This window comes from Meriones unguiculatus, chromosome 15, assembly GCF_030254825.1.
Source record: "Meriones unguiculatus strain TT.TT164.6M chromosome 15, Bangor_MerUng_6.1, whole genome shotgun sequence".
Lineage (NCBI taxonomy): Eukaryota > Metazoa > Chordata > Mammalia > Rodentia > Muridae > Meriones > Meriones unguiculatus.
This window is the reverse complement of record NC_083362.1, coordinates 6,264,672-6,278,531: the sequence shown is the minus strand read 5'-3', so window position 1 is coordinate 6,278,531 and position 13,860 is coordinate 6,264,672. Positions and strand designations below refer to the sequence as shown.

At 55.6% G+C, this 13,860-nt stretch overlaps 1 protein-coding gene across 9 annotated transcripts in view; it reads left to right on the top strand.

The window, feature by feature from the left end:
• The window catches only part of Tnrc18 (trinucleotide repeat containing 18), an 89,613-nt gene that overhangs the window by 20,873 nt on the left and 54,880 nt on the right, over positions 1-13,860 (top strand). For 5 of the 9 annotated variants that reach the window (XM_060368055.1, XM_060368057.1, XM_060368058.1 and 2 more), the window contains exons 3-5: positions 5,353-5,508; positions 8,246-8,371; positions 9,557-11,191. In XM_060368055.1, coding sequence (XP_060224038.1) covers positions 5,353-5,508; positions 8,246-8,371; positions 9,557-11,191 — 1,917 coding nt within the window. Of the gene's footprint in view, positions 1-3,648; positions 3,900-5,352; positions 5,509-8,245; positions 8,372-9,556; positions 11,192-13,860 lie in introns of those variants that run through there. The other 4 variants (XM_060368061.1, XM_060368059.1, XM_060368062.1 and 1 more) reach the window with 2 other exon arrangements.

Here is a 13,860-nt window from a genome sequence, read left to right as displayed (position 1 = left end):
CCCACGGCAGGCCTGAGACCCCAGGACTGCAGGCAGCACGGATCTGAATCTGGCCTGTGGACTTTCAGTTTTTCTTTTTGAGACAGGGTTTCTCTGTGTAATCCTGGCTGTCTTGGAGCTTGTTCTGTAGATCAGGCTGGCCTCAAATTCACAGAGATCGTCCTGCCTCTGCCTCCCAAGTGCTTGGGACTAAAGGGGTGTCCCACCACTGACCGGCTGTCACAAGCACACTTTAATACAAGTAGTGTGACTGTGGGTTCTCATAAAATACCTATTGTCTGTCAGTCTGGTCTGCCTGTCTGTCTCATCTATCTCTTCAAGATGGGCTTACTTTATATCCCAAGCTGCCATCGAGTTGTATTCACCCCTCTCTTTTTGAGATGGTTTCATGGCGCCCAGGCTGGCCCGGAACATGCTAACTATGTAGTCATTGCTAACCTCAAACTTCTGACCTTCCCTCCTCCGGCTTTGAAGGTTGGGCCTTCCAGGCGTGAGCCGCTGGACTCTTCGCACCCCATTCACTTGGGAATGCTGTGAGACTGTTTGTTTGACAAGGGCTCAGGACCGTGCAGCATTGAGCAGGGAACACTGGAGGGACGCCCAGGACGAATGAGTTAAGGGCGCCCTATTCGGCTTCGATGCCTTGGACAGAGAGATAGATTGGAAGGGAGCAAGCAAGGTTCTTCAGGCGCTTCAGAGTGGCGTGGGGTTTAAAACTTAGCCCGATGTCTCTCTCTGGAATTGGAAGTGCCCCTTCTGGATTGTGGTTGAAATCACAAGTAGGGTCAGCTTCAGGCGTTCTCATGCTGTCACCCGGAGCACGATGTCACTGTCTCTGCAGTGGCGTCAGTTTCCGAGAGGACTGCACCCCAAGCCCCACAGACAGTGAGTGCCCCTTACCATCTATTGGGATAAGGAAGTTCGGTGTCTGGGTTTCCCCCGCCGCTCCCTGGTGCAGGGGCAAGCTGCAGCGTCTTGGCTTTCTCCTTCATGACTGGGTGCAGCCTGACTAACTCCTTCCGTGATGGGGTTACAGGAGCTGGTGAGGTATGCGCTTGGCACACAGCCTGCTGTGTAGGAAAGCGACTCGGGAAAGCTGGGAGTTTTATGAATGTCATTAAATCTTTGCACAAGGAGCAGAGACACCCAATCGGGAGCCCATCCTAGCTTCGAGCTGGTGGCCCCTGCTAACCTCCAACTTCTGAAGTCCTGTTTCTCTCGTGAAGTGCTGGGCTGGAGCCCAGGGCTTCTTGCCTAGTGTTCAGATGCTCTACAGAGTCAGGCTAGCTCAGGTACTTTTGATTGTTTTTTTCCCGTTTTTTTTTTCTTTTTTTTCTTTTTTTGTGTTTTTGAGACAGGGTTTCTCTGTGTGGCCTGGGCTGTTCTGGAACTTGCTTGTAGACCAGGCTGGCCTCACACTCACAGAGATCCCCTCTACTCTGTCTCTGGGATTATAGGCATGTGCCTGACTTTCTTTCTTTCTTTCTTTCTTGTTTAAAGTGTGTATGTGTGTGAATAGGTGTACTTGTGTGTGCTCACATAAACATGTATGTGGAAGCTGGAGAACAGCTTTGGAGGGGTCGTTCCTCAGGAAGCTACTCGTTTTCTTTGAGGCAGGGTTTCTCAGTGGTGTAGAGGAGGCTAGACTGACCTTGCCCCAGGATCCACTTATCTCTACTTCCTTAGCCTTGGGGTGATATGGGCGTGTCCCTCACATCTGACTTTTTGTGTTTTTGTTTGTTTGCTTTGAGATAGGGTTTCCCTGTGTAGCCCTGGCTGTCTAAGAACTCACTCTGTAGACCAGGCTGGCCTCGAACTCAAGAGGTTCTCCTGCCTCTGCCTCTCAGTGCGGGGATTAAAGGTGTGAACTCAAGTCTTTAATTTGGAGTTTTGATTCCACTTTGAATGTTATGATCTCGGGGGTTAAGCAGGTTCGGGCTAGTGCTTGAATGGGATCAGCACCTGGGCTTTTGTTTTTGGCAGAACTGACAGTTACAAGTGTGGGGACCTGACTGAAAAAAAGGAAGAGGCATGTGACCCCTGCCCATAGTCCAGGTCCTGGGGCTGCAGGCAGGATCCCTGGGGCTGGTTGGTCAGCCAGTAAAATCAAGAGCCCCAAGTCCAGCATTTTATTTTTTTTTTGTCACAGTTAACATACATGTCACATGTAACGTACAATTCCATGATGCGAAGTGCGTTAATGAGTACTTGGGTCTTCTGAGGAAGGGTGAACACCCTCAGATCCCCACCTTGGAGGAGTCTCTTAGGCAGGCGTTTGTGGCAGCAGCTGGGGCTGCTCCCTGTGGCACCGGAGTTCAAATCATTTCACAGGTTGAAGCTTCTTGAATCTTACCTCAGCGTGGAGGGAGAGGATGATCAAAGCGTTATGTATGCATTTCACATACATAACGGTCAGGGTAGCCTGGGCTACATAGTGAGACTTTGCCTAAAGAGACCATGGAGATGGCCCAGCAGGTAAAACTGCTTGCTGTGCAGGCGGGAGTTCAAATCTTAGCACCTACATTAACACTGGGTGTGGCCAGGCTGTTAGAGGAGACGAGAGGGGCCCTGTTTATCAGTGTAGAGCCAGGCCGGGAGCCGTGCTGTCTGAGGGAATAAGGTGGAGGAGGCAGACTTCCCACATCCTCCCGCCTTCTGCGTGCGCACGCAGACACGTGTGTGCGTCTGCTGAGTGAACACATAGGTGTGCACATGCGTGCACAATCAGAGTGAGCCTGGGAGCGAGGACGTGGCCCCTGCTACCTCCAGGATTCACACTTTGTCCCAGTTCTTCCCTGTGGACACGGACAATCCGCCCCATCAGTTTCTAGCCAGGGAAAGCCTTTCGGCCTAGAACATGGCTGAATTAAGTCTAAATGAATTGAGATTTAATAAGATAAAACCTACAGTTCCTCAGTCTCCACAGCCGCGTTTCTGATGCTCAGGAGTGACACGTGGTCACTGACTGCCATGTCCCACAGCATGGAGTGTCTGCCGGCCCTGGTCCCCTCTGTGGTGTGTGTTGGTATCCACCCAGTCCCGAACCTGACACACAGCTATGCTTGTGGCTTTGTTGAGGATGTCAGACAGGGCAATGATGCTGGTGGTCCTGGCGTGACTGCTCTGTAGGAGCTATTTTGTACCATGAATGGAACTCAGGGCCTTGACTTGCTATGTGGGTACTCTACCACTGAGCCACACCCCAGCCCCTCACTGGGGGGCTCTAGGCAGGGGCTCTACCACTGAGCCAACCCCACGTCTCTTACTGGGGGATTCTAGGCAGTTTCTCTTGCTGAACCACCCTTCCCAGCTCTTTGCACTTTTTATTGAGACAGTCCTGAGTTGCCCTGACTAGTGTCCTCCAACTCCAGTCCAGAGTGGTTTTGAACTTTCCATCCTCTTGCCTCAGCCTCTACTGGCTGTCCCATGCCACCACTCCTGGTGATGTGCCCGCTTCAGGATTGCAACTCTGTGAGCAGAGAGAGAGAGAGCAGCAGTATCTTGCCTGGTCCTTGTGCTCCCCTGCCTTCCCCACCCCCAACCTGGGAGGAGCTACTGGGGCTCCTGGTGGTGATGGGGGAGCCGTTGGTGGCATCCGGGGCCCCAACGCTTCTCTGGATTGGGGTGCTGCCTGCTGGGTTTCATAAGCCCAGGCAGGGGCAGGCCTGCGCCCTGTACTTCCGCACAGCCCCGGCAGGAAGAGCTGGTGGCTGATGTAAGCCTTTGCGCAAACCCCTGGCTACTGGCTTCCGGAGCCTTCTACCCGCCGTCTGCCACATCAAGGAGGAAGCCTAGGGCTTGGCAGGGCCCCGAGGCCCTACTTCCCCAGGCTTGGGCTACATGGACATGCTGACTGTCCGAAAGGGCCCTTGGGCCGCAGGAGCTGGCGCTGGACTCTGGTGAGAGATGGGGGCTGGACACAGGCAGGTGGGCAAAAGGTGTGTGCGCTCTCTAGCTAGTCAGTGAAGAAGTCAGTGAAGAAGTCCTGCCGTTGCTGTCTCAGTGTCTCCATGTGGAGCTCAAAGGCCATGGGGTTCTACTTTGGGATCCCACCCCGTCGGGAGGTGTGGTCAGTGGGCACTCGGGTATAGGGCTTACATGGTGGGGGGGCTTTGGAGACCCGGAAACTGGACCTTGTATGGATGTGGGAGGAGTCTGTGAGTTGCCAGTGGCTAAGAAGGGGGTGGAGGGAGTTGGCATCTGTCTGTCCGCAGACAGTGCCCACCTCTCAGGGACGGGGTGGGGGACCCTTGGGAGCTTACTCAGCTCTCCCGGACACCAGCCAGGGTGGACATCCGGTGGGTGCTTGGTTAGAGTGCGGGCCCAGCTGTGTGGTCAGGGCTCTGCACCCCCTCTTGCAGGTACCCTGGGGAGAGTTTGAATCACCCGCAGGACATCTGGCCTATTTGCTATTATTGTCTGTTAAATAATTCTTGCCTCCTACCTTGTTTTTGTTTTGCAAATAGTACTTTTCTTCCTTCTTTTGTGCTGAAGTTTGACCGTAGATCCTCTTGTGTAACAGGCAAGCAGTCTCCATTACATCCCCAGACAGAGGTTGGGAGTTTTTCTTAGACAGAGTCTCATCCTATAACCCAGACTACCTGGAGCTTATTTTGTAGCCCAGGCTGGCCTTGGATTGCAACAATCCTCATATCTCAGCCTCTTTGAGTGCTAGGAGTAATGGATGCGAGCCGTCAGGATAGGCCCCATCTTTTAAAAACTTACAAGGGCTCAGTGCGTAGCCCAGGATGGTTCAGAACTTGCAATTTTGGCCTCAGCTCCCAAGGGCTGGTATTATACCTGTGTGTCACCACTCCTGACTTTAGCTGTTTCACTTTGTGATCCAATCCATACATCCCGCCTCTCAGGTTGGGCTCAGATGACCTGCTGGGTGTGCAGGGGCCTCCGCTCCCCCATCAGGTCCAGGGGCACATGCAGACACTGGATGCTGAGAGGCCCTTGCAAATCCTGGGTGACTGGTGTCCTTGGGGACGTCGGGCTCTGAAGGATGTGCTGTGCTGAGCTCAGACCATGAGCTCCTCCTCCCCCAGTGACCATCCCTTACTCAGTGGCCCTGGGCGGTCCTTGGGGACCCCCCACCCTCATTCCTGACTGGTTTCTATCTGCAGCCAGGGTGGTAAACCATTCTCCGGAGGTGCTGGGAAGTCTGGCTGCCTTCCGTGGTCACTGTGGTGACCATAGGGTGTGGCCGTGGCCCGAGGATGCCTTTTGAGCTCTCTGGGACCAAAACCTATTTGCCGTGGGGTAGGGGTGGCACCTTGGGATGTGGTCCAGGTGGCACAGCCTGCTTTGCCACCTGCCTGACAGGGACCCCCTCCCTTTTCTCTGCAGGCGAGGCCTTCTTGGGCAGCTTTGTGGCCAGCGGGATGGGGCCCTCGGCCTCATCTCAGGGGAGCCCGGTATCCCTGCCCTCTGACCTCTCCTTCCGCTCCCCCACCCCCAGCAACCTGCCCATGGTGCAGCTGTGGGCTGCCCACGCCCATGAAGGTAAGGAGTGGGCCAGATGGGAGGGGCTGAGGGCTGCCGAGCTGCTGTCTCCTCTGTGATGGCAGTTTTATGTCCCCAACACCATTTCCAACCTTTCTCGCCATGGCCTTCTGTTTCCCCTCTAGTGCTAAGTACTTATTTGGTTACCACAGGGCCTTTGCACGAGCATTTGTGTCTCTGCGTGCAGCCTCTCACCCCAGCCCCCTGGCTCCTCCTTCCAGGGCTGCCCCCACAGCCGCTTCTGTCCCCACTGCTCTCTGGTAGGAGACAAAAGGTTTGCCAATGTGACTATCAGACTGTGTGGTGTGCGCGGTGATGGCCAGGACTGGTGTATATTCAGTGGAACGCCCCCACACTTACACACCTTTTATACACACACACACACACAATTGTTGTGAGGCGCCTCTGGCCTGGATACTCTGGGGTCTTCTTTTTTTTTTTCTCTTGGCAGTACTGAGGATCGAATGAACCAAAGGCCCCGTGATTGGGAGGCGTGCCTCCTGCACCGCTGTCTCTGGTGGATTTGGGGTATCGCTTGGTTGAGGTTAGGGTCCCCTTACGTCTTGGCAGACCCTGTGGGCTCACCTAGAATCCAGGACATTGTAGTTCTGGGAGGCCCCTGTTGCCTGCTTTTGGCTGTGGGCCATTCCCTCCTTCCTGGGGTTGGAGACAATGGCTGCCAGCAGCATGGGGTTGTGGGCCACTGCATCTGCTCAGCTGTAGCTGAGGGTGTCTGTCAGGCGTGACAGTGAGCTCTTTCCTGAACAAAGGTCACTAAAGCCATCAGTCTCGGGCATCTCTTCCGAAAAGCTGTGGCTCTTCTGGGTGTTTGCTGTGGGCTGGGATTCTCCCTAAGCCCCGCCTCCCCCTGAGCTTAGCCCTCCTGAGTGTGAGCAGGGCCTGGAATAGCACAGGCTACCTCTACTGTCTCACCAGCCCATTCCTCAGGCCTTCCCGAGATGCTGACAGCCATACCACTGACATGACCTGGTCCCAGGGCTGTGTTCTTTGGCCCTCTCAATCTCTGCAGCAGTCTGGGAAAAGGGCTGGGATCTCACCAGAGTATCTTCACAAGGGACCCGCAGAGGACCCACTGCCTGCGGCTGACCTTTGGTTCAGTGTTCAACTGTGTCGTTCGTGGGCTGGGCATCGCTGGCTGGCCCAGAATTCTCTGTGTCGACCAGAATGGCCTTTGCAGCAATCCTCCTGCCTCTACTTCTCTAATACTGGGGTTACATGTGTGAAGCCTCCACTCTGGACAATCCCCTTTTATATATTTTTCTTTTTCTTATTTATTTATGTACTTATTAATCCACTTACTCTATTTATTTACAGGTAAAGGGTCTTACTGTATAGCTCAGGCTGGCCTTGAACTCACAGAGACTCACCGGCCGCTGCCTCTGGAGTGCTAGGGTTAAAGGCATGTGCCACCATAGCTGGTCTTAGTTTTAACTTTGTGGCAGGTTCTAAGTTGCCCAAGGGAGCCTTGAACCGCCCTCAGGCAGTTTCTTAGGTAGTCAGGATTACTGGCCTGTACCTCTAGAGCGCAGCCTGTGTGGTGGCCGAGGGGTGTGGGAAATCCCTTTCTCTTTTTCTTTGTCTTTCGAGACAGGGTTTCTCTGTGTAGCCCTGGCTGCCCTGGATTCACTTTGTAGACCAGGCTGTCTTTGAACTCACAGAGATCCGCCCGCCTCTGCCTCCCGAACGCTAGGACTACAGGCATGCACCACCGCAGCTGGCTCAGTATTTTTTCTTTCTTTTTTATTTATTGAGACAGGGTTTCTCTGTGTAGCCCTGGCTGTAGGTGCTAGGAAATCAGATTCAGGGTTTCATGCGTGTCCGGCAGGCATCCAGAGTGCCACCCATAGTCCTGTCTGGTGGAGAAAAAGACGTCAGCCCTTAGGGCCAGGGACAAGCCTGGGATCCCTGACCTTAGCCAGACCTTAAACTAGGGCTGGGGACACTGTTCCTGTTGCCCTCCTGTAGAACCCCAGATCCAGACATAAGAAGCCTGGCCCCTGGTGGCCGCCCCTAGTGTCCTACTTTCATTTCCTGTTTGCCCTTAGTTATGCATGCGTGTGTCACCTGTGGCCACCCTTTCTGAAGTCATGCCCTTTTCCCTACGGGCCTCGCTGTAGGAGCCCATTCTGGGAACGTAAGAGGCCCTCCGTGCAGCTAGCGAGGCCTGGCTTCTGCTCCCAGAGAAGGCAAGCAGTCAGTTTTGAGGCACACAGCAGAAGAGGCCCATGAAGACCACTCACCCGGGGTCTGTGCTGTAGGGTCCGGCGACTTCAGGTCAAAGCCAGGTTTGGCTGCAGTTTTGGTCTCTTAGACAGCGGTCCACTCCGAGTCTGTTTCTCGTTTCGTTTTGCTTTGTTTTTAATCTGTAAAATGAGATGATAAGAGTGTGTGGTCTTCTCTGCGTTGCTTTTGAGGTTTAAATGAGAATAATGGCTTCCGGGTCCACTCCTGGTCGGGTCTGTTCTGACTTTGATCCTGATGTATTTGAACTTGTATCCAAGCCTTTGTGGGTTTCCTGGGCCTCAAGGAAGGCTTGAAGTGGCAGGGCTTTGGGGAGGAACAATTCTCACCATGGGAACTGGTGTTAACCAATCAGCTTCTTGTACCAGGGGACTGGCAGGCCCTTGTGGCTTTTTCCAAGGAAAAGAAAATGCTGGAAGGACGTTCCCTGTGGGGAAGCATGGCTAGTGTAGACATCTCTGTCTTCTCTCCCCAGGCTTCTCCCACCTGCCCAGCGGGCTGTATCCATCCTACCTCCACCTGAGCCACCTGGAGCCCCCCAGCAGCGGGAGCCCCCTCCTCAGCCAGCTGGGTCAGCCCAGCATCTTCGATACCCAGAAAGGTGAGGGGGCAGGGAGGGGGTGGCCGAGTGATTCCCTGGGGGTTTCTGTGGGGGTCCTCTGTGGGATTCCAGGCATCTCCCACGTTGTTTTTAATCTCTCTTTTGGAGGGTCCCTAGGATGGAGCCCAGGGCCTTGAAGCTGCTGAGAAGAGGCTCCACTCCTCTAAAGGAGCCCTGCTCCTTTACCAGTATTTTTCTTCCTTCCTTCCTTCTCTTTTGAGACAAGTTTCTTTGTATAGCCTTGGCTGTCCTGGATTCACTTTGTAGATCAGGTCGGCCTTGAACTCACAGAGATCCGCTTGCCTCTGCCTCCCGAATGCTAGGACTACAGGTGTGCACCACTGCAGTTGGCTCATTCTTTCTTTTTTTATATATTGAGACAGGGTTTCTCTGTGTAGCCCTGGCTGTCCTGGAACTAGCTCTGTAGACCAGGCTGGCCTGGAACTCAGAGATCCATCTGTCTCAGCCTTCCAAGGGTTGGGATTATAGATATGCACCACCATACTGAACCTTCACCAGTATTTTCTTTCTTTCCCCCTTTTAGACCAATAATTGAATCTTCTCCCTTCCTCCCCCTTCCTGTCCCTCTGTCTGTCTTGGGTGTGTGTAGATCAGAGGACAGTTTGGGGTGTTCTTCCTTCCCCCACCTGGCCTGGCAATCACTCTCAGATCCCCGGCTTCACAGCTGTCCTTGTACCTAAGCCATCTTGCAGGTCTCTGCTTCCTTCCCTTCCCACCTCAGCTCTCTCCTCTCCTCTCTTCTCCTCTCCTCCTTTCCTTTCCTCCTTTCTCCCCTTTTCTTTCTCTTGCTTCGTGTAGTCCACAGTGGCCTAGACATTGCTAGGTGGCTGAGGCTAGCCTTGGACTTGATATCCACCTGCTTTAATCTCCTGAATGCTGGGCCTCCAAGTGCCTTTTTGAGATTCAGTCCCAAAGGCCCCTCAGCTGAGTTACCCTCAGCCTTTTAAAAAGCCCTGGAGAGCTCCACAAACAGCCTTTGGCCCTTCTTCCTTTAGTGATGAGTAAACAGGCCTTGGGAGGATGAGATGGCCAAAACCAGGTTTCTGCTCATTTTCCAGCCATGCCTGGCTTCCTGGGAGGGGCCAGGTCCCTTGAGGGAGGGGAGGCCTTCTTGGGGTTAGGAGTGGGTAATAGTCCTGGTTCATTATGTCTGTTCCTCCCTAGATGGCTTCTACCTGCCCACACCGGGGACCCTGCACTCTCACACGCCCTCATCCAGAACCCCCAGCAGCGGCCACTCCTCAGGCGGTCCGGCCAAAGGCACCTCCCGGGAAGGTTCGGGGAAGGATCGCTCGGGCCGTGGTGGAGACCCTCCTCCGTTGTTCGGCAAGAAAGACCCCCGGGCGCGTGAGGAGGTGTCCGGGCCCCGTGGCGTGGTGGACTTGACCCAGGAGGCTCGAGCTGAGGGCCGCCAGGACCGGGGACCCTCACGACTGGCCGAGCGCCTGTCGCCCTTTCTGGCGGAGGCCAAAGCCAAGGGTGCGCTGCAGCCGTCCGCCTTGAGCCTGTGCAATGGCGCGGTGGACGTGGGGCTGGTGGCCGAGCTGGGCCGCGGAGGTGCCAAGGAGGTGGCCCGGCAGGAGGAGAGTGCTCGGCTGCTGCGGCGGGCCGAGGCCCTGCTGCCCACGGCCAGGCCCTGTGGGTCCCCGCTGCCGCCCCCGCCCCCTCCCCCGCCGCTGCCCCCCAAAGGCCCTCCCGCGCCCCCTTCCTCGACACCAGCCGGTGTCTACACCGTGTTCCGTGAACCAGGCCGCGAGCACCGCGTGGTGGCGCCCACCTTCGTGCCTTCTGTGGAGGCCTTTGATGAGCGCGTGGGACCCATCCAGATCGCGTCCCAGGCTCGAGACGCCCGGGCCAGGGAGCGGGAGCCGGGCCGCCCCGGAGTCCTGCAAGGCCCGCCTGGATCTCCACGCCTGGAGCGGCCGGAGGTCCTGCGGGAGAAGAGCTCGGTGATCCGCTCGCTCAAGCGGCCGCCGCCGCCGCCCGACGGCCCTCCAGCAGCCCGCCCCTCCCGCTCCTCCCCGGACGCCCGCGCCTACCTGCCCCCCAAGGACCTGCTCAAGCCTGAGGCCGATCCCAGGCCTTGTGAGCGTGCGCCCCGAGGCCCGAGTGCCTCCGTAGCCCAGCAGGCGGCTAAGCTCTTCGGCCTGGAACCATCCCGACCACCTGGGCCGGAACACAAGTGGAAACCCTTTGAGCTGGGCAATTTTGCCACCACACAGATGGCTGTGCTGGCAGCCCAGCACCACCACGCCAGCCGAGCCGAAGAGGAAGCAGCTGTCGCCACTGCATCCAAAAAGGCCTACCTGGACCCCGGGGGCGCAGTGCCCAGGGCCCCGGCCACCTGCGGCCGGCCCGGGGCCGACCTCCACCCCGCGGCCCACGGACCCGGCGAGGCCTCCGCCATGCAGAGCCTCATCAAGTACAGCGGCAGCTTCGCTCGTGAGGCCGTGGGCCCTGGCGGCTGTGGGAAGAAGAACCCGTTTGGAGGCCTGGGCACCATGAAACCTGAACCAACGCCGACCTCTGCGGGTCCCCCTAGGGCCCAGGCCCGACTCACACACCCGGGGGGCCCCACGGCTGGAGGGGGCCGGCAGCTGAAGCGGGACCCAGAGAGACCCGAGAGTGCCAAGGCCTTTGGGCGGGAGGGCTCTGGTGCCCAGGGGGAAGCCGAAGTGAGACATCCACCTGTCGGCATTGCCGTGGCCGTGGCCCGGCAGAAGGACAGCGGGAGCAGCGGCCGGCTGGGGCCTGGGCCGGTAGACCAGGAACGCCCGCTGTCGCTGAACAATGTCAAAGGTAGGTGCTGGCTCCTGTTTGTTTCTCGTTTGGTTTTGTTTTGTTGGTACCGGGAGTTGAACCTACAGGGTCTCATACCCAAAACAGGAAGGTGCTCTGGCTTGAGCTGTATTGAGGGCCAGTCTTAGACCCCAGCTTACTCTGTGGCCGGAAATGATCTTGATCCCCTTGTCTCCACTGAGTGCCGTGACCACGGGCTTGAAGCGAGCAGGACCCACACCCCCAGCCCCATTCTCCTCAGCGTGCGCAGACCTGAATGTGCTCTGTCGCCTAGATGGGTTTTGAACCTGAGATCTCTCCTCAGCCATTGGGAATTGCCCCGGGCCCAGTCCCATGCTTACGTTTAGTCTTTGGGTGTGGATGTGGGTAGAGGTGCCGTGTGCAGGTGTGGAGGTCAGAGGGCAGCCTGGGGGGTTGCTCTGCCTTCTGCTTTGTTGGAGACAGGCTCTCTCGTTGCATTTACTTATTTCTGTGTGTCTCGCACACCTGTGTGAGCGTACCGCAGTGCACACGTGGAGCTCAGAGGACAGCTGTGAGAAATGGTTCCTCTTCCACCGTGTAGGTTTTGGGGATGGAACCCAGGTCTTCAGGCGTGGCATCGGGCACCTTTACCTAAACACTGAGTCACCTCGCTGGCCCGAGGCGGTCTCTTGTTGGGGCTGCAGACACCAGCCTAGCTGGCCCAGCGCCTTCCACGGAATCTTCTTTCTCCACCTCCCGTCTGGCCCTAGGGTCTCTGGAGTTATAGAGCGCTGATATCCTGCTTTACATGCTTCTTTGGGATTCGATCTTAAGTCCGTGCACTTGCATTTTACTTTCTGAGCCATCTCCCTGGTCCCTAATTCTTTGTTTGTTTGTTTGTTTGTTTTTTCAAGACCAGGCTTCTCTTTTGTAGCCCTGGTTGTCCTGGAACTTGCTCTGTAGACCAGGTAGTCTTGAAGTCACAGAGATCCACCTGCCTCTGCCTCTCTAGTTGCTGGGATTCCGCCACCTGGCCTAACCCCTACTTCTTGGTTCTATGTGCCTCACTGTCTCTGACCTCTGGCTTCCCATTTTTTGTTTTTTTGAGACAGGGTTTCTCTGTGTGGTCCTGGCTGTCCTGGACACACTTTGTAGACCCTGCTGGCCTTGAACTCAAAGCAGTCAGCCTGCTTCTGCCTCCCTGAGTGTTGGCATTACAGGCATATGCCACCACGCCTGGTTAGCTGGTTTCCCACTTTTTTTATTTCTTCTTATTTTTTTAATTCAGGGTTTCACCCTAGCTCTGCTTAGCTTGGAACCTACTGTGTAGCCCCAGGCTGGCTTTGAACTCACAGCAGTGCACCTGCCTCTGCCTCTGGAATGCCGAGATGGAAGGCCCGCACCAGCACTCCCGGGTGGGTGCTTTCTCAGTCTTTTCTCCCAAGCCTCCCCCCCAGTACCGCTCGCCCGGTCCCCACTTGCCCGTGTTGGCTGCGGTTGAGACCATGATTGCTTTTCCCATTATCCACATAGACTTGCAGAGTGCAGGAGAGGAGAACGAAGAAAAAGACCATTGTTTTCCCAGCACCCCAACGCTTTCCCAGCGCTCCCTGAATTCATTTCCCCGTGCAATTTGCGTCCACCCGCCGAGTGGCTAGCACCGCGCAGCCCTGGCCTCCCATGCGTTCTTCCCGTATCACAGTGTGCTGTTTCTCCCTGGAAGGCAGACTCTTTACAGGTCTCGTTTTTTTTTTTTTTTACAGCCTTTAACATTCCATGGGGAGTGCACACCAGCAGGTACTCTAGCTGGGTCCCCACTCCCTGGTGGGCATTTTAAGTCTCTGCCTGCTCTCCTTTGTGTCGAGAGCGCCGCGTGGAATACTCTCGCACGAAGCACCTGTGTGCGGTGCCTGAGCCGCTTTGTTCTGTCCTGGAGATTCCTGGGAATAGGCTGGCCCTGCGCCTTCCGTTCTGAGTTCTCCACCGGGGTAGGGCCGTGTCGGTGTGAATGAGGGAGCGTTTGTGAATGACAGACGCCGCTCCCTGACAGGCATTACTGGAGCCTTTATAACCGGAAAAAAAAATTGTATGTGCATGTGTGTGAACGCACGTCACGTGTGTGCTAGTGCCACAGAAGGGGCCATCATAGCCCTTTTATTTTCTGAGTCACCCCACCAAGCCCCCTGGCCTCTGCTGCTGCATTTTTAAAAAATTCTCATTATCTGGATGTGTGCACACACACGTGTTTGGGTATGAGTGTATAACATGTGCCTGACATACACACACACATATGGAGATCCGTGAGCAACTTCCTAAACTTGATTCTTCCTTCTACCCTGGGTTCAGGGGATCAAAGTCCGGTCATCAGGCTTGTATAACAAACAGTGTTATCTGCTGGGATGTTTTGGCTTAGCTTTTTTTCCCCTTTTTTCTTTTGCCCTTTCCACTTTCTTTTCTGTTTATCTATTGACTTAGTGTGTGTGTGTTTGTGTATGTGTGAGTCTCTGGATGTGTGTGTGTGCCGCATGCATGTTTTAAGGTTAGAGGACAGTCTTGGGTGTCAGTCCCGGCCCTTTGCCTTGTGTACACCAGGCTAGTTGGTTTGTGGGCTCTTGCGGGACTCCCTGATCCCCACCGCCTATCTCACTGCAGGGGCTCTGACGCGAGGTCTTCCGAGTGTTACGGGGATCCGAACTTCTGTCCTCACA